Source organism: Panulirus ornatus, chromosome 10 (assembly GCF_036320965.1).
Source record: "Panulirus ornatus isolate Po-2019 chromosome 10, ASM3632096v1, whole genome shotgun sequence".
NCBI lineage: Eukaryota > Metazoa > Arthropoda > Malacostraca > Decapoda > Palinuridae > Panulirus > Panulirus ornatus.
The window spans coordinates 13,830,987-13,850,428 of NC_092233.1; the positions used below are offsets into that span (position 1 = coordinate 13,830,987).

A 19,442-nucleotide genomic window follows, 5' to 3' on the forward strand; every position below is an offset into this window, starting at 1 on the left:
TGTAGATGAAAATGATCAGAAGAGGTTGGAAATGTTGGAAATTTGATATTTGAAGACAGTATGTGGTATGAGGAGGTTCATTGAGTAAGTGAAGATAGGATAAGAGAGGTGTGGTAATAAGAAGGGTATGGTTGGGAGACCTAAAGAGAGTGTGCTGGAATGGTTTGGAAATATGAAGAGGATGAGTGAAGAGAAGTTGACAAAGAGGACAAGCATGTTAGAAGTGGAGGAGTCAAATAGAGGGGGAGACCAAATTAGATATGGGAGGATGGAGGGAAACAGATTTTGAGTGATCAGGACCAATGGTGATTTGTACTTCAGTTTTGATATAATGTGTGCAGTGAATATTTCTCAGACATTTCCTAATCCATATACTTAAGTGCAATTATTCATTCTCATACTTGTTTGTCATTTCCTGCATAGCAAAGTAGAGCCAAGAACAGATGAACACTCATTTCTTCACATCCACTCTTTATCTGTCATGTATAATAACTGAATCCTGAGTCCCTCTCCAAAGACAAGCACCACAGACCTTTCTTTGGTTTCCCCTAACCATATCATATTCCCTGATTCAGCACATTGATGCCTTATCACCCTTGTATACCACAACAGTCCAGTTCTCTCTATCCCACGGTGGCCTTTTACTCTCGTGCATGCTCAGGACCCAGTCACTCAGAGTTCTTCCACTCCATCATTCCACCTCTGCCTTCACCCTTTTAATTATTCCCTCCAGTTCTGACATGTGTATGCTCTTATTCAGCCTCTCCTCACACATCCTCTCCATGTGTCAAAACCATTTCAGTGCACTCTCTTCAGCTCTCTTGTTACTACAACACCTCTTTCTTACTCTTGTCATTCCATATTCAATCAACCCTCCTCATACTGCGTTTTGTCCCCAAGCATTAAATTTTAACACATTTTAGCAGAAGTAAGGAGTGAGGCCAGCACAAGACCCAACCACTCATGCCCCCACTTCCCATGCCATTGTGCGGTCTTTTGGACCAGGTTTCATAACAGTTGTGCTTGATTTTTAAGGAAGACTTCATTAACATATTATAGTAAGAACTAGAATAATTCTAAGCATATTTTGAATACTAACTATCATTCATCCATTAAATGGAAATAGATCTTTATGATATTTTAACAAGCTTCTTAGCTAGTTTGTAATGACTTATAGTTGTGCTTATTGCACATCATACTGTTCACTTTTCATGTTATGCAACTGATAGAAAAACTTGAAGGTTATATTTAGGCCATCCCTGATGTTCTCTAGTTTATGGTGGGTGAACCAGATTTATAGCCTTCAGCTCCTCAGTGTAGCTCCCTTGTCATAATTCATCGTAATTGCCTTTCTCAGGTCTCTGTCTGTTGATCTTTGTGCTCCTTTAAGCTTTATCACCAGACTCTTGAATCCTTGTGCTTCTTTAAGTGTACTCACGAGACTCTAGCAAATTCCAGTTTTGGTCTAATACATGTTATGAATACTTTACCATACATTTCATTATCCATGTAATTAAGACCTTTTTCATATTTGTCAAAAGGCAATACATCTTCACATCAATTCTCCTGATGTGAAACTCATGTCCCTTTTACATACAGAAATTTGTAGCATATTTCCCTTTGGATAATAATTGTACCACGGCCTTCTTTCAATGTCTCCCATCCTCATTACTTTGCATGTACTTAAATTACATGTCATCTGGTCAACTTCATAGTTTCTCTAGTTCCTCAAATGTAATGGTAATCATTTTATTGCTTCTCTCTTTACCATGAAATAATCCACAAACATGTTCTGGTAAGAGTTCTGTTCATCATGTAAGATGCCCAAAGACTGATCCATGCAGTTACCAGTTTGTCCTATATGGGGAGTGAGTTTTACACTCTTGGGGCCCCATCTCTTGAAGATTCTCTTCTATCACTACTTTTTAAATGTATGTATGCTGTCTGCATTGACCATGTCCTGTTTCATTTATCCATCGGTTTTATACTATTAAAGTACTTCTTTTCATCTTTTTTTAAGAATATTTTTGTATAGGGTCATCTTATGCCATCAGGTTCTTCTGTCCTACATTTCTCAAAGAACTTTTCACCATCCAAAACATTGATCTTTTTTGAAACTTAAAAGCACGTGATCATGTCACCCATCATTCTTCTTACTTCTAAGGTGGGCAAATTCAAAGCCTCTAGCCTTTTCCTGTAACTTTGGTCTTTTTAGTTATCTCAGTTCTGGTAACATCTTTCTTGTCCTTTGGACTTTATGAGATCTTTGTGCTTCTCTAGGTGTGGTGACCAAACTTGAGAGGCATATTTTAGTTTTGGCTTTATTTAGGGTATGAACAGTTTGCTCAATAATTCTCTTTCCATATACATGAAAGCTATTCAGATACTTGCCAGAAATCATTATGTCCTCTTTACTATTATCCTAAGGACACCGTTGACTACCATGTCCCTCGCAGACACAAAATCCTGAAGCTTAAATTATTTTCTGCTAGAGTATGATAATATTAAGGCCTTTTGTATTATGTCCCATCCTCATTACTTTACATTTGAATTTCAACTGCCATTAATGAGCCCAGCTTTGGAATCTCTTTAAGTCCCCTTTTGAGCTGATGCAATCCTCCTTGCTTTTCACTTCCTTTATGATTTTTGCATCATCTGCAAACATATTCAGGCAAGTCATTTATGTATATCAAAAAAGTAAGTCTCATTACAATACCCATGTGGAGAAGGCTCCTCTGAAATATGTTGCTTTTTCTGTCACTAAGATAATTTTCCAACCATCTGGGGAGTCTCCCCATTGCCCCTCCCCATTATTCCAACTCTTTAATTAGCCTCCCATGCTGTAATGTGTCAAATGCATTCTGGCAGTCAAGACATAAACAATCTACCTAGGCTTCCCTTTTGTCTAAGACAGAGCTCTCTTACATAGATATGAGTTTTGTTACACACGATCTTTCCTTACAGCCATGTTGCCTCTCTCTTAGGTAATTTCTCCTCAGTAGAAAGTCAAGCATCTGCTTCCTGATTAACTTTTCCAGTACATTTACAGACCACATTTGTTAAGGAGACTTGTCTGTAGTTCAGTGTTGTTTCCTATAGATGGTATGACATTTACCCTTTTCTACTTCCTTAGCACTTTGTCTTACTCCAGTGGTATTTTAAGCAGTATTTCAAGAGGTCTGTTTAGTGTATCTGCCCACATCTTTAGCACATGTGGTGAAATTTTATTAGGGCTGTGACCTTGTATTGGTCAAGACCTTTTCGTATTGTGTTAATCTGTTTTCTAGATTTTTTTTTTATACTTGATCTCTGTCTCCTATGTTAACAAGGTAGCGTCAGGAACAGACAAAGGACGGCAGCATTTGCCCACATCCATTCTGCACCTGTCATGTGTAATGCATCGAAGCTACAGTTCCCTATTGGCAACCAGGCCCCACAGACCTTTCGACCCCCCCATACCCACCCACCCACCCACACACACACACACACACACACACACACACACACATACACACACACACACACACACACACACACACACACACACACACACACACACACACACTTACTTACTTTCTTACTTACTTACTTTACATGTCCTGATTTAGTGTATTGATAGCATGTCAACCACTGTATACCATGTATACCACATCATTCCAGTTCACTCTATCCTGTGCATGCTTTTTTACTATCCATCTCCAATTTGGTCTTCCCCTTCTTTTCTCCATCACTTTTGACAGATATATCCTCTGTCAGCCTCTCCTCACTCATTCTCTCCATATGTCCAGACTGTCTTTGCACCTTCTCTTCAGCTTTCACAGTCACTCTCTTTTTATTACAACTCTCACTTCCCTTATATTATATATTCAATGAGACCACCTCCCATCACATATTCTCAAACATTTCATTTCTAACACACCCACCCTCCTTTGCATGTTGTCATCTAGAGCCCATGTCTTGCATCCATACAACATTGTTAGGATTATTATACCTTCAAACATATCCATTTTTGCCTTCCCAGTTACTAACCTCACTTTCCGAACCTTCATCAGTGCTCTAAGATCCTTTACCCCGTCACTCATCCTGCAACTCGCTTCCCATTTGCTGTTATTTCTACTTCCAGATATCTAAAACACATCATTTCCTCCAAATTTTCTCTGTTTATACTTCATACCACAATGAGATAGTCCCTCTTCTTGCTAAACTTGATAACTATGCTTTTATTCACATTAAACTTCCTTATTATACACTCTCTTCCAAACTAGTCATAAACTTCTGAAGTTTCTCACTCACACTTTTCTGCAGTGCTTTTCCTGATTCAGGTGTCAAACATTAGCTCCTTACCAATTACTGCCAGTCCATTTGCATTTGTGTATGTGAGTTTTAGCCTGAGACACACTCTGCTGTACTTATTGATCAATGTATATGTATGTTTTTGTGCATCTGCATGTGCTTGTTTGTGTATTTGATTGCTTTCGGGACAGTTAAAGTGATCATGTATTTGTATAGATTTTGTGTTTGCTCATATCTTCTCATATTTTTGTCATGCAATTCTATTTTGTTAAGATGATTATCATTTGTGATTCTTCACTAACATCCTTTTGCACAGATTAAATTTGAAGGATTTGGAGCACGTCAAGGGCCTCTTCATGGATTACCAATCTCCACACCATACATGACCAAGGACTACCTTCAGCTTAAGAGATTTCAAGCTCAAACAAATGGAACAACGTATGTCTATGACTTTCCTGAGATGTTTCGTCAAGCGCTAGAAAGAGTCTGGGAAGAGCATCTTATAGAAAGAGGTATCAACTGACTGATGTACACTTTAGAATGTAGTAAATACAGCATAAAAGAAAAAAGATGTTTTGTTTTGCTACAATTAAGATGTAGTTAGAGGATGTTAGGCATGGGATCAAAAGAATGTAGAAGTACATGAAATTACCTATTTGTAGTCATTTGTTTATCCTGTTCAGGAAGGGGTTTTACACTTATGGGGCCTTATCTCTTGAACATTCTCTGCTATCATACAGCTTGCTAAATTTGTTTATATTGTGTATTTTGTCTGCATTAACCATGTTCTCAGTCATTCTGCTCCATTCATCCACTAATCTTTTGTTGTAGAAATACTTCTTTACATTTTTTAACAAGATGCTTGCTTAATTTCATGTTATGTCCTCATGCTGCTCTATCCCTACATCTCTCAAAGAACTCTTCAGGTCCATGACATGAATCTGTTTTAGAATGTTTAGAGTTTTGATCAAGTCACCCCACACTCTTCTCTCTTCCAAGGTGGGCAAATTTATAGCATCTAGCTTGTCCTTGTAACTCAGTTGTCTTAATTCTGGTACCATCTTTGTCATCCTCCCCAGAGCCTTCCCTGTCAGTTCTTTGTGCTTCCTCTGGAGCATTGACTAAAATTAAACATATTCTAGTTGTATCTTAAGTAGGATGTGAACAGTCCTTGCTAAATATTTCCTTATCTGTCTACTTGAAAACTATTCTGATATTTGCCTGAAGACATTTTCTCCATAAAGATTCTCCTAATGTAGCAACAGTTTAAGGACTATGTCAAGCTTATTTTCTACTAGATTATAATCATATTGAGGTCATCGTCCTTTGTCCCATCTTCATTGTCTAACATTTTAATTTCATAAACCATGTATCAGACCAACCTTGGAGTCAGTTTTGGTTCCCCTGTAAGTTGATGCAATACTTCTTGCCTTTCACTTCCCTCTTGACCTTTGCATCATCTGCAAAATGTTTGGGTAGGAGTCCATACTCTCAGTTAAGTCAGTTTCATATATTAAGAAGGGTAATGGTCTCAGAAAAGAACTCTTTGGTGTTCTGCTGGTCACCTCAAGATACTAAAGAGGGCTCCTTTGAAGTATTGTTCCCCAAATTCCTGCCCTGTGATTTAGCTTCTTATTCGGCCTCCCATGTCAAATGCTTTCTGAAAGTCAAAATACAGACCATCCACCCAGCCTTCCCTTTTTTCTAAGACAGTGCTCACCATTTTGTAGAAATCTGAAAGGTTTGTTACACATGACTTCCTTTCCATAAAGCCATACTGTTTCTCTTTTGGGTAATTTCTCCCTCAAAGAATGTCATGTATTTGCTGTCTGATTATCTTTTCTAGAACCATGCAGACCACAATCGTTACTGAGTGAGGTCTGTAGTTTAGTGCCTGTTCCCAGTCTCTTGGGTATAGGCCTAGGCAATAGCCGTCATTAAGTTTGGGCAATAGCTGAGCTTGGTTAATAGCCGTCAATTAGGCTGATCAGTAGATATCATCGGGCTCGGTCAAGTTTGCCTTTTTCCATTCCCCTGTTGCTCTGCCTCTCTCTCCAGTGACATCCTGAACACCATTTGAAGAAGTTTATCTTGTGTATTTGCTCACATTCTCAGCATATATGGTGAAATTTCTTCAGGATCATGATACTTGTATGGGCTAAAATGTTATAGTATTCTTTTAATTTTTTTTTCTAGATCTGGGTGTTTTCTGAGACCTTCCCTCCATTTTGTGTCACTGGTGTAGGGTCTATAATGTCTTCCATTGTGAAAACACTTTTGAACTTGTAATTCAGTTTCTCACTTATTCTTACATCATCATTGTTAATTCTTCCCTCAAAATCCCTTTGCCTAATTAGCTGCTTTTTAACTGACTATTGTCTTCTGAAGAATTTATGGAAAAGTTTTGGATCATCTCTAGCCTTGTCCACAGTATTCATTTCAAAGTTTCTTTATCCAGATGTACTCATACCTTGCTTACTTATACATTGTAATTGCTGACTGGCTGGAGTACCATCTGTGTCTAACATCTTGAAGCTCCTTTTCTTTCTGACATCTTTTATTGGACCCATCTTTCATCTTTCATTCCATTCCCTCTGTATTTAAGGCTGGAGGTTCCCATGTTCCAACTCCTTCATTGTAAACTTCACAGAATGTCTCATCACAAAGCCCAAGTTCCTGGCAACTGAACTCCATTTCCCATTGTATGCTTTCATAGAAATTATTGAGGTTAGTATGGTTCCCAGGATTATGTTTCTCCTTGAAGTCTTGTCCCACCTATGCTCTCTTAATGTCCTCATTTACTACATAGTCATACTTGAGTAATACATGATCCCCTTTTCCCAATTGACGTATCTTACGTAACATTCTTGATATCCGTGATAGTATGTGTGAAGATAAGATATAGTCTTACTTATGCTAGTGTGCTCGGTGACATGTTGGTATAGGAAACTTTTCTGTAAGAATTCTAAAGATTTTTGTCACCATTTCTCCATGTCATCAGTCTCTTTATAATTGAAATCCCCCACTATCACTTCTTTACCATCTAAGAAGTGGGTGTATTGTAGCTTCATTTTCTATCCTGATTTTTCCTTCATTTGTGATTATTGTATATATGTTTTGGATTGATGCAGTTCTTTGGAGGTATATGTGATATTAACACCTTTATGCACTTCTCCCTTAATTTTCCCATCTTTCATAATCTTCCCTTTATGTATTGACTAAAGAGGCCATCTGCTATTTCACAAAACTTAAGGCTGTATTATGATAAGATGGCCAGTATCCCTCCGTTGCCTTCCTTTACCTCCCTTTAGTTATATACCCTTTTGGGCAAAATGAGTGAGATCTTGATTCGTTAGTAAGCTCTGTTTCCATAACTTCAGCAACAACAGGTGCACTTTTCCTTGTGAGATCCTTGAATTTTAATTTTTTACCACTAACTGTTAGCCCATCAGTATTTGAATACATTACTTTCAGCCCAGATTATTTTTCTTAACACTCCTGCCCTCTTTTAAGTCTTGGCAGGGCTGCTCCACCCTCATGTGTGTGTGTGTGTGTGTGTGTTTGTGTGTGTGTACTGGTTTTTAGATTGTCAAGTAGACTCTGATGATTTCAGCTATATACCTCTTCAGTGTTGGTTTGTCCATGAGATATGAAAGGGTCTAGAGCCTCTAACTTGCCTCTCTTTCCAGTGAAATTTATGCATCTCACCCTCACAAACCACCCAAATAGTGGTTGCAGCAATAGTTCATCTATGAACTCCCTTCCAGTCAGCAGCAGTCACTATTCAAAGATATTGTCATGACCCAACTGGCTATCAGACAGTACAAACTGGCCACCATATGATTTTCCAGACCTCATGCGTATAGGATGTATTCTGACTTTCACCTTTTCAGATATTGGGAGGAGCCTTACACTTGAGAATTTTGTATATGGTTTAGGAGTAGTTATATCTCTGGATGCAACTTTTACAAAGATGAATATTTTTTTGTTTCAAATAGATTGTATTTATAAATATAATTCCTGACCCAGGAGTCCCTTCTGTCCTTATGAGGTATCTGCAGGACTTAGGAAGATGGTCAGATCTACCAGTTGGGATCATGGTTATAAAGTGCTGTGATGTTGTGTGTAAGTCTGTGTACAGGAACACAGGGTAATTGAGTCGTACGTGCTTGGCGTCCTCTTTATAGTTGTTGCATTGTGGGGCATGAGTGGTCATGAAAATGTTGAAATGGTGTTTGTAGTGATGGATGATGTCTGGAGTGGAAGCAAGAGAGTGTGACTCGTGTTTGTTTAGGGATTTTAAGGTATGTGTATGTCTGGTGGGTTGGAGTTTAGTTTTAGATGGGTGCATGTCTGATGTGATGGAGTTTACTACTGAGTTTGGTGGTTATTTGTTTTGTGTTTGTTGAGTTATTTCAGTGTGTATGTGTTTTGTCATTATTGAATTTATTGAGAGATGGTAAGTCTGTAAGTAGAGATTGCTGAAGTTTATGGTAGAGGTAAACTTTTTATTTCTACTTAGAGATGGTGGGTAATTACAAAGTGGTTTAAATAGGAGGGGTCTAGTACTGTTGCATGAAGTTGAGTGCTGAGTATGTTGAATTGAGATTCTATTGGATGAGTCTGTGTTCCATTTTGTAGTCAACTAGTGACTGTTCTTTGTGCATTAATTTGTATGGTTTGCAGCTTTGTTTTTCTTGCTTTTAAGAGGGTTGAAGATCAGGCAGGTTAGGCATAGTTTAGGGTGGAGTGGATGAATTGTCCAAATTCTGTGCCACTTAGTGTTCTGGGGATATTTATTTTGTGTGTTGCATTTTTGTTGATATCAGCACATGGATTGAATGTCATGTGTATGTGTATGTGTGTGTTTGTGTTGTGTTGCCTAGAAAGGTTTATGTTTTGTTCAGTGGGAGTGGTTGTCCATTCAAGGTGACTGGAAGTTGTGAGCTGGATTCATGTCCTTTTAGGGTTGATAGACTGATTAAATGAAGACTCCTGTGGATTTACAGATATTCTGTTCTGGGTAAGCCATTGTTCTAATTGTGTAAAGTTTACATATTTGTTTCTGCTACTGTGATGCCAGGATATTATGATGTGATTGTGAGGTCTGCACATGAAAGGAGCTTTATGTTGTAGTTTGCTAGAGGTAACAGGAGGTTGTGTAGGAGGAGTTTAAAGGGGTTTAGATAAAGAACTGCTCCATAGGGAACTCATTTGTAGACCTTAAGTGTGTTAGAGGTTAAGGCATGGTGAGTGACTGCCATGGCAGATGGTTATGAAATTGACCAACCACTTTTTATCATAACTGTGAAAGGTGGTGTCAGGTATCTTTTATGAGGATATTTTGGAGATAGCTTTGAATGCTTTATTGATATCTGTTTCAGTTAGTACTAAGCTGGAGATGGGTTGTGGTTGGTGGAAGCTACCTTCAATATGTTGTGTGAAGTCAGCATGAAGCATGATTGTGGAGTAGGTGGATCTGAAGCCTTGATTTGTGGGTGAGATTTGATGTACAACTATTCTCTAGAGCATGTATTTCTTTCTTCTTGGCAACCTATTTAAGGGTTGTTGAAACTTTTGGTGTTATTCAATTGAGGAACTTTTAAGAATTCTCACATTTGTTGAAGTATGTGATAGGTTAAATTTTTCTGCTCCAGAGTTTGAGGAGGTTAAGCACATAAGCTTTGAATCCCATAACATTACCTCTTCAAAGACCATATTTGAAGAATTTTTGTCTTCTGTTTGATATTTCAGAATATACCATGTTATCTTCAGAAATTAGAGAGAGGAACCACCTTTTTTGTTTGTCCATGTACTTTGGAACCTTTTTCCAAATATGTTTCATTTTGGAGTAAAGACTTATTTTGTTCACTCAACCTGGCTTTTTTTAAGAGCCACATCACTAGCCTTTCTGGAGAAGGTTCTCATGGAGAGCATTTTATAGTTCTTTGATATTCCTTTTTCACCCATACCATGGTCCAGATTTTAAGAATCATTTTTATGGTCATTTGGCTTACCTTCTGAAAGGCACAATATAAGCTTTTGGTATCTTTATGTTCATTTTTTTTTTTTTTTTTTTTTTTTTTTGGTGAACAAGTTTTTCTTTAACCTTCCACCTTTGGGGTGGTATACTCTTGTGGTTCATGGGACACACCAATCGTGGAGGGAAAACTGAGTTTAGAAAGATAAAAAACTTTCTTTCCAGGGCAGTGTCCCCACAAGCAAATTTTATGATTGTTAGTTCTTGTCCTTCCTTCCATTTTCTTTCAGTAAACATTTCTCTGAAGTGATAGTAGTCACTGTTGTGGTGACATCTTGCTCCAAGAAATTATAAGATGTCTGGCTTGGTGGTTAGAATATTTATGATGTAATTGCTGAGGGTAAATAAGTTCTAATTTGAGCTATTGCTGCAACTGTTATTTAAAATAAGGTGGTTTGCAGTTGGTGAGAGGCAAAAATTTCACTTGAAAAGAGGGGGTTTAGAGGCTCCTACCCTCTGGAGATCCATAGAGTCTTTCTCAGCTTGTGAGACACTACCCCAGAGAAACAACTTTTCATTCATCAAGACATGCTTTTTGAAGATTGTAAATTACCACTAAGAGATGTGATGTTACCATTTCTCTCTAACTATTTCTATTTCTGATGACCATTCCCTATAGGAACTCCCATAAAGGGGATGGCTATGGTGAAAGAGTCTCTAATTAAGCCTGTCCATACATGCTTCCCTCACATACACCATTCCACACATTTTTCCATAATATCTCACTGTCCAGTACTCTTCCACTCTGTTTCCTCATGTCACAGGTGGTCTTCTTCTCACACCAACCCCTTTGATCATGCTGTCATACATACTCCTTGTTAACTCCCTGTCTTGCATTCTTTCCATATGCCCAGACCTCCTTACAGTATTACATTTCACCCACTCTACTTTTCCACAAGGTAGAGTGCATTCCCTGCCATACCAGGCCTCTCATTCACTCCTTCATTTCATTCTTCAGTCCATCTAGTCATTGCACATGCTTCTCTCAAATAGCTCATTTCCATAGTCTGGATTCTGTACCTTCGTAACTCATCCCATGTTCAATTTTTGGCTGTAAAAGTCAGGGTCAGGAGGACTATGCTGTCCCTTAATCCTTTCTTTACTTCCATGCATATGCTTCTATCATATTTTGCAAGCAAATTGTACCTTCACTACATTTTAGATTTTGAAAATGCTGCATTAGGTTTAGAGAATCAATCAAGATTGTACTCTTCATACTGTACATCCCTTCTGTACCTGTTCAACTTGGTAGCCAAATGTTACTGCCAGTCCATTTTTGTAGTCTATAACTCAACTGCAAATCATTTTTTATATATATTAGACAAATCATATATGACTAATATTTCCAGGTGGAGGTGAAGTTCCAAATCATCTCATGAACTTAGTAGAATTAGTTTTGGACCAAGATGACCAGCTAGTGGAGGAGAAGAGGCTCCCTGGAGAGAACAATGTAAGTGCTTGAAATAACCAATGTTGCAATAGATTAAGATTTAGGGATTTTCAAAATGGAGAAAAATATTTTTTCATACAGAATGGAAGGAAATAAGTTAAAACATTAGAAAGACCCATGAAAACATTTCACATTGATCACATTAGCCAAGTATGTGTCAAAGGCACCATTGTTCGGCATAATTTTGCTATTATTAGCCACGCCAGGTGAGAAAGCAAGATGAACAGATGTTATATTGCACCATGCAGTTGCCAAATAAGTTTTTGCATGAGTGTATTACCAAGTGTAGTTAGAAAGAGAGTGAAATAGAAGAAGGAAGAATATTCACTTTGCCTGTAGTAATTTTTGCCCTAAATTATTTTGTCCATCGTGAATTTTTGGTAGTATATTGCCCTTGCAGTTCATTTATTGCTTATTCTTATATTTATTCTTTTTCCTTTATTTCATGCTTGGTCAACCCCTTCTTCTTGTCCCCTCCACTTTTAACACTTATACCCTCTCTGTCGACCTCTCCTTACTCTTACTCTCCATATGTCCAAATCTTTTCAGCACACCCACTTCAGCTTTCTCATCCACATTCTTAATGTTACCCCACGTCTCTCTTACCCTTGTATTACTTACTTGACCAAACTATCTCACGCCTCATATTGTTCTAAGGCATTTAATTTCCAATACATCCACCCTCCTCTGCACATCCTTCAATCCATATAATGTTGTTGAAACTACTGTATGTTCAAAAGTACCCATTTTTGCTCTCCCACATAATGACCTTTCTTTCCACATACTTTTCAGTGCTCCCAGATCCTTCACCCCCATCCTCCCTATGACTTGCTTCTGCTTCCATCATTCCATTTGGTGCCATCTCTACTCCCACGTATCTAAAGCACTTCACTTCCTCCAAATTTTCTCCATTCAAACTCACATCCCAGACAACCTGTCTGCCTACTGTGCTAAATCTAATAACCATGGTTTTATTCACTTTTACTCTCAACTTCCCTCTTTCACACACTGTTTTAAAATGTGTCTCCAGCTTCTGCAGTTTATTGCTCAAATATGCTACCAGTTGTGTGTCATCAGCAGACAACAACTAACTCACTTTCTAGGCCCCCCTTTCTACAGACTGCATACTTGCCCCTCTCTCCAAGACTCTCACCATCCCAGTCTCCAGCTTCTGCAGTTTATTGTTCAAATATGCGACCAATTCTGTGTCATCAGTAGACAACAACTAATTCACTTTCTAGGTCCCCCTTCTACAGACTGCATACTTGCCCCTCTCTCCAAGACTCTCACCATCCCATCCATAAACAAATTTAACAGCCATGGTGACATTACATACCCCTGCCGCATGCCTACCTTCACCTGGAAGAACTTACTCTCCTCTCTTCCTACTCATACACATGCTTTGCATTCTTGATTGAAACTTCTCATTGTTTTCATCTTTCATCCTAGACTATATATTCTTAAGACCTTACAGAAATCATCTCTATCAACTGAGTCATATGCTTTCTGGAGATCCATAGATACCACATACAAATCCTGTTTCTCTTCAGTATTTCTCACATATTTTTTAAAGCAAACACCTGATTTACACATCCTTTACCGCTTCTGCATCTACTTTGTTCATCTCCAATGTGATGCTCTGTACATGCCTTCACCCTCTCAGTCACTCCAATATAACTAGCCAGGTACATTCGACAAACCTATCCCTCTGTAGTTTGAACACTCTTCCTTGTTCCCATTGCCTTTGTACAGTGGCTTTATACATTCATTCTGCTAATCATCAAGCACCTAACCATGATCCTAACTAACCAGTCAACAACGCAATGACCCCTCATTGTAAAGAAATTCAGGTGTAATACCATCCACTCCAGCCTCCTTGCCACATTTTATCTCCAAACCAATTTCCTAGACACTCTCACTTCGGATATGTTCCAAACGTAAACACAGTACATTTACCACCCTGTTATAAGCACATTTAACAGCCCTTCACAGTATTCGTTCCATCTCCTGCTCACCTCTTCACTACTTGATACCCCTTCCCCATTTGTTCCCTCCACTGATGTTCCCATTTTTTTTTTTTTTTCTTATTTTTCTAACTATAAACTCCTTCCAAAACATCATCTTATTTTCCTTTTTCATTATTACTGTAACATATTTTCAACAATAAGGTAAATTCACTTTCTGTATGCTATTAATTTTTTTTTTTTTTTTTTTTTTTTTTTTTTTATACTTTGTCGCTGTCTCCCGCGTTTGCGAGGTAGCGCGAGGAAACAGACGAAAGAAATGGCCCAACCCCCATACACACGTACATACACACGTCCACACACGCAAATATACATACCTACACAGCTTTCCATGGTTTACCCCAGACGCTTCACATGCCTTGATTCAATCCACTGACAGCACGTCAACCCCTGTATACCACATCGCTCCAATTCACTCTATTCCTTGCCCTCCTTTCACCCTCCTGCATGTTCAGGCCCCGATCACACAAAATCTTTTTCACTCCATCTTTCCACCTCCAATTTGGTCTCCCTCTTCTCCTCGTTCCCTCCACCTCCGACACATATATCCTCTTGGTCAATCTTTCCTCACTCATTCTCTCCATGTGCCCAAACCATTTCAAAACACCCTCTTCTGCTCTCTCAACCACGCTCTTTTTATTTCCACACATCTCTCTTACCCTTACGTTACTTACTCGATCAAACCACCTCACACCACACATTGTCCTCAAACATCTCATTTCCAGCACATCCATCCTCCTGCGCACAACTCTATCGATAGCCCACGCCTCGCAACCATACAACATTGTTGGAACCACTATTCCTTCAAACATACCCATTTTTGCTTTCCGAGATAATGTTCTCGACTTCCACACATTTTTCAAGGCTCCCAAAATTTTCGCCCCCTCCCCCACCCTATGATCCACTTCCGCTTCCATGGTTCCATCCGCTGACAGATCCACTCCCAGATATCTAAAACACTTCACTTCCTCCAGTTTTTCTCCATTCAAACTCACCTCCCAATTGACTTGACCCTCAACCCTACTGTACCTAATAACCTTGCTCTTATTCACATTTACTCTTAACTTTCTTCTTCCACACACTTTACCAAACTCAGTCACCAGCTTCTGCAGTTTCTCACATGAATCAGCCACCAGCGCTGTATCATCAGCGAACAACAACTGACTCACTTCCCAAGCTCTCTCATCCCCAACAGACTTCATACTTGCCCCTCTTTCCAGGACTCTTGCATTTACCTCCCTAACAACCCCATCCATAAACAAATTAAACAACCATGGAGACATCACACACCCCTGCCGCAAACCTACATTCACTGAGAACCAATCACTTTCCTCTCTTCCTACACGTACACATGCCTTACATCCTCGATAAAAACTTTTCACTGCTTCTAACAACTTGCCTCCCACACCATATATTCTTAATACCTTCCACAGAGCATCTCTATCAACTCTATCATATGCCTTCTCCAGATCCATAAATGCTACATACAAATCCATTTGCTTTTCTAAGTATTTCTCACATACATTCTTCAATGCAAACACCTGATCCACACATCCTCTACCACTTCTGAAACCGCACTGCTCTTCCCCAATCTGATGCTCTGTACATGCCTTCACCCTCTCAATCAATACCCTCCCATATAGTTTACCAGGAATACTCAACAAACTTATACCTCTGTAATTTGAGCACTCACTCTTATCCCCTTTGCCTTTGTACAATGGCACTATGCACGCATTTCGCCAATCCTCAGGCACCTCACCATGAGTCATACATACATTAAATAACCTTATCAACCAGTCAACAATACAGTCACCCCCTTTTTTAATAAATTCCACTGCAATACCATCCAAACCTGCTGCCTTGCCGGCTTTCATCTTCCGCAAAGCTTTTACTACCTCTTCTCTGTTTACCAAATCATTTTCCCTAACCCTCTCACTTTGCACACCACCTCGACCAAAACACCCTATATCTGCCACTCTGTCATCAGACACATTCAACAAACCTTCAAAATACTCATTCCATCTCCTTCTCACATCACCACTACTTGTTATCACCTCCCCATTTACGCCCTTCACTGAAGTTCCCATTTGCTCCCTTGTCTTACGCACCCTATTTACCTCCTTCCAGAACATCTTTTTTATTCTCCCTAAAATTTACTGATAGTCTCTCACCCCAACTCTCATTTGCCCTTTTTTTCACCTCTTGCACCTTTCTCTTGACCTCCTGTCTCTTTCTTTTATACTTCTCCCACTCAATTGCATTTTTTCCCTGCAAAAATCGTCCAAATGCCTCTCTCTTCTCTTTCACTAATACTCTTACTTCTTCATCCCACCACTCACTACCCTTTCTAAACAGCCCACCTCCCACTTTTCTCATGCCACAAGCATCTTTTGCGCAATCCATCACTGATTCCCTAAATACATCCCATTCCTCCCCCACTCCCCTTACTTCCATTGTTCTCACCTTTTTCCATTCTGTACACAGTCTCTCCTGGTACTTCCCCACACAGGTCTCCTTCCCAAGCTCACTTACTCTCACCACCTTCTTCACCCCAACATTCACTCCTCTTTTCTGAAAACCCATACTAATCTTCACCTTAGCCTCCACAAGATAATGATCAGACATCCCTCCAGTTGCACCTCTCAGCACATTAACATCCAAAAGTCTCTCTTTCGCACGCCTGTCAATTAACACGTAATCCAATAACGCTCTCTGGCCATCTCTCCTGCTTACATAAGTATACTTATGTATATCTCGCTTTTTAAACCAGGTATTCCCAATCATCAGTCCTTTTTCAGCACATAAATCTACAAGCTCTTCACCATTTCCATTTACAACACTGAACACCCCATGCATACCAATTATTCCCTCAACTGCCACATTACTCACCTTTGCATTCAAATCACCCATCACTATAACCCGGTCTCGTGCATCAAAACCGCTAACACACTCATTCAGCTGCTCCCAAAACACTTGCCTCTCATGATCTTTCTTCTCATGCCCAGGTGCATATGCACCAATAATCACCCACCTCTCTCCATCAACTTTCAATTTTACCCATATTAATCGAGAATTTACTTTCTTACATTCTATCACATACTCCCACAACTCCTGTTTCAGGAGTATTGCTACTCCTTCCCTTGCTCTTGTCCTCTCACTAACCCCTGACTTCACTCCCCAGACATTTCCAAACCACTCTTCCCCTTTACCCTTGAGCTTCGTTTCACTCAGAGCCAAAACATCCAGGTTCCTTTCCTCAAACATACTACCTATCTCTCCTTTTTTCACATCTTGGTTACATCCACACACATTTAGGCACCCCACTCTGAGCCTTCGAGGAGGATGATCACTCCCCGCGTGACTCCTTCTTCTGTTTCCCATTTTAGAAAGTTAATACAAGGAGGGGAGGATTTCCGGCCCCCCGCTCCCGTCCCCTCTAGTCGCTTTCTACGACACGCGAGGAATACGTGGGAAGTATTCTTTCACCCCTATCCCCAGGGATAATATACATATATATATACATATACACACACACACACATACACACACATACGCACATACACACACACACACACACATACATATATATACATATGAAAAATGTAAGAAACAATTTAGAAAACAAACTTTTAGCTTGAAATGAATGAAAAAAAATGAAATGAATGTCACATAATGGTTCAACCTCTGGCTATGGAAAAGGAAATGTACAATTTATTCACACAAACGTCAATAGCAGTTCTCATCAATTTCACCACTGTATCAATAAGCTTCAATGTCTAAGCTACATTTTTCTCCAACTTCACTATTTTCTTGTCAAAAACACCATGCATGAAAACTATCACTCCAGTAACACAACTATAAACATTTACTTCCCCTTTAAAAGTTCTGGGGAAGTCTGTCTCGATACACTGCGGCGAGGCGACGCGACGCTGACACAATCACTGTCACAATATCACTTCTGCCTCCTCAAGTCAATCTCTCAGCCACAGTGCAGGCCTTCATCGTCGAAAATCGGTCTTGTCTTCAGACGTCTCCTCGTAATCAGAGGAGACGTCTGAAGACGTTTGATGAGCTATTGATATTTTGTTAGGACCCCGGATTAGATATGTTGTCATTTTGGGTACACACTCGACGAATTCTTAAGTGTGTCACTTTGAAGTCAGTTGGCCACTTGGTTTTCTTTAGTTTGATTTTCATTATTAATTATAATGATATATTTCCTATAAGATTATGTAATTTCATAAATCTCTTGCTTATTGTTATAACAGTTTTATTTACATTTTTTGGTAGTTTATTATGTTCATGTGCTAGGTTTCTAAATAAATAAAAAACCTTGAATTTCCATGTCAGATTAATCAAAACATGCCTTATTTTGAAAGGTTGAATATGCACTCTTATGCAACAAACTGTGGTGTTCTCAGAAAATGGAAGTAGCAGTCATTTTCCTTTATATTTTCCTCTGAATGAAAGGGGCTATCCTCAAGTAATCATTTGGATCTCTTTTAGATACAGGTGATGTAAGGATAGATAGTGCAAAAGGCACATACCTGTTACTAACACTTGTATTTTTCCACTTATGTCGTAAAGAGATTCTCACCAGCTCCACTTTTCTCAATCTGTGTATCATACTAATTGTTTCATTTAAGAACAAATCCCCTAGTTCAGGTTAAAAAGAAATCAGATCAGTTGTTGGAAGTACATTTCTCCATAACTGAACATTTACAGTCCTGATTCCTGATGCTGTGTTATCGAAGTCAGATGAATTAGGAATACAATATTCATTCTGAATCTAGTTCCAGTTCACACCACTTTATTCACCCAAATGCACTAGGAGAGGTGCTGTCTTCTCAACATTGATATCATCATTAGACTCAATATTTACTTACTAAGATTTACAGCCATTATTATTTTCATTATATCAGTTTGCAGATCCTCTTCATTATTGTCCAGGTTAAACTCTTTATCAAAAATGATATGCTCCATTACAGCCCTGTATTGTGTGGCACTAGATATGCATTTTGTCTATCTGCAAGCACCTCACAATGATCCATACATTCACTGAGAATTGTAACCCCCTTTTTTTTAAGAAATTCAACTGCAGTACCATCCAATTCAGCCCCCATGCCACATCTTGTCTTAGGCAAGGCTTTCACATCCTCTGCTCTCTTCACCAAACCACTCTCCATGACTCTCTCAGTTTTCATACCTCCACGACCCAAAAGTCCTACATCTACCATCTTGTCATCAAACACATTCAACAGTCCTTCAAAATACTCACTCATCCTCCTTACCTCATCACTATCTGTTACCACATCCCCATTTGCCCCCTTAACTAATGTTCACATATATTCTCTTGTTTTTCTCACATTATTAACCTCCCTCCAAAACATCTTATTCTTCCTTGAGTTTACTGATACACACTCACCCCAACTCTCATTTACACTCTTTCAACCCTTGCACCTTCCTCATGACCTCCTGCCACTTTCTCTTGTACATCCCCCAATCATTTGCAATCCTTTCCTTTAAGCACCACCTGTACACTTGTGTTTTCTCATTTATTTGTTACTGTACTTCATCATCTCACCTTTAGCTACACTTTCTCACCTGCCCACCATCCACATGCCTCATAGATCTT

At 39.1% G+C, this 19,442-nt stretch overlaps 1 protein-coding gene across 7 annotated transcripts in view; it reads left to right on the top strand.

The window, feature by feature from the left end:
• ACC (acetyl-CoA carboxylase) overlaps positions 1 to 19,442 on the top strand; it is a 333,790-nt gene that overhangs the window by 232,907 nt on the left and 81,441 nt on the right. For all 7 annotated transcript variants that reach the window (XM_071665546.1, XM_071665545.1, XM_071665542.1 and 4 more), the window contains 2 exons: positions 4,610 to 4,805; positions 11,683 to 11,783. In XM_071665546.1, coding sequence (XP_071521647.1) covers positions 4,610 to 4,805; positions 11,683 to 11,783 — 297 coding nt within the window. The remainder of the gene's footprint in view (positions 1 to 4,609; positions 4,806 to 11,682; positions 11,784 to 19,442) is intronic.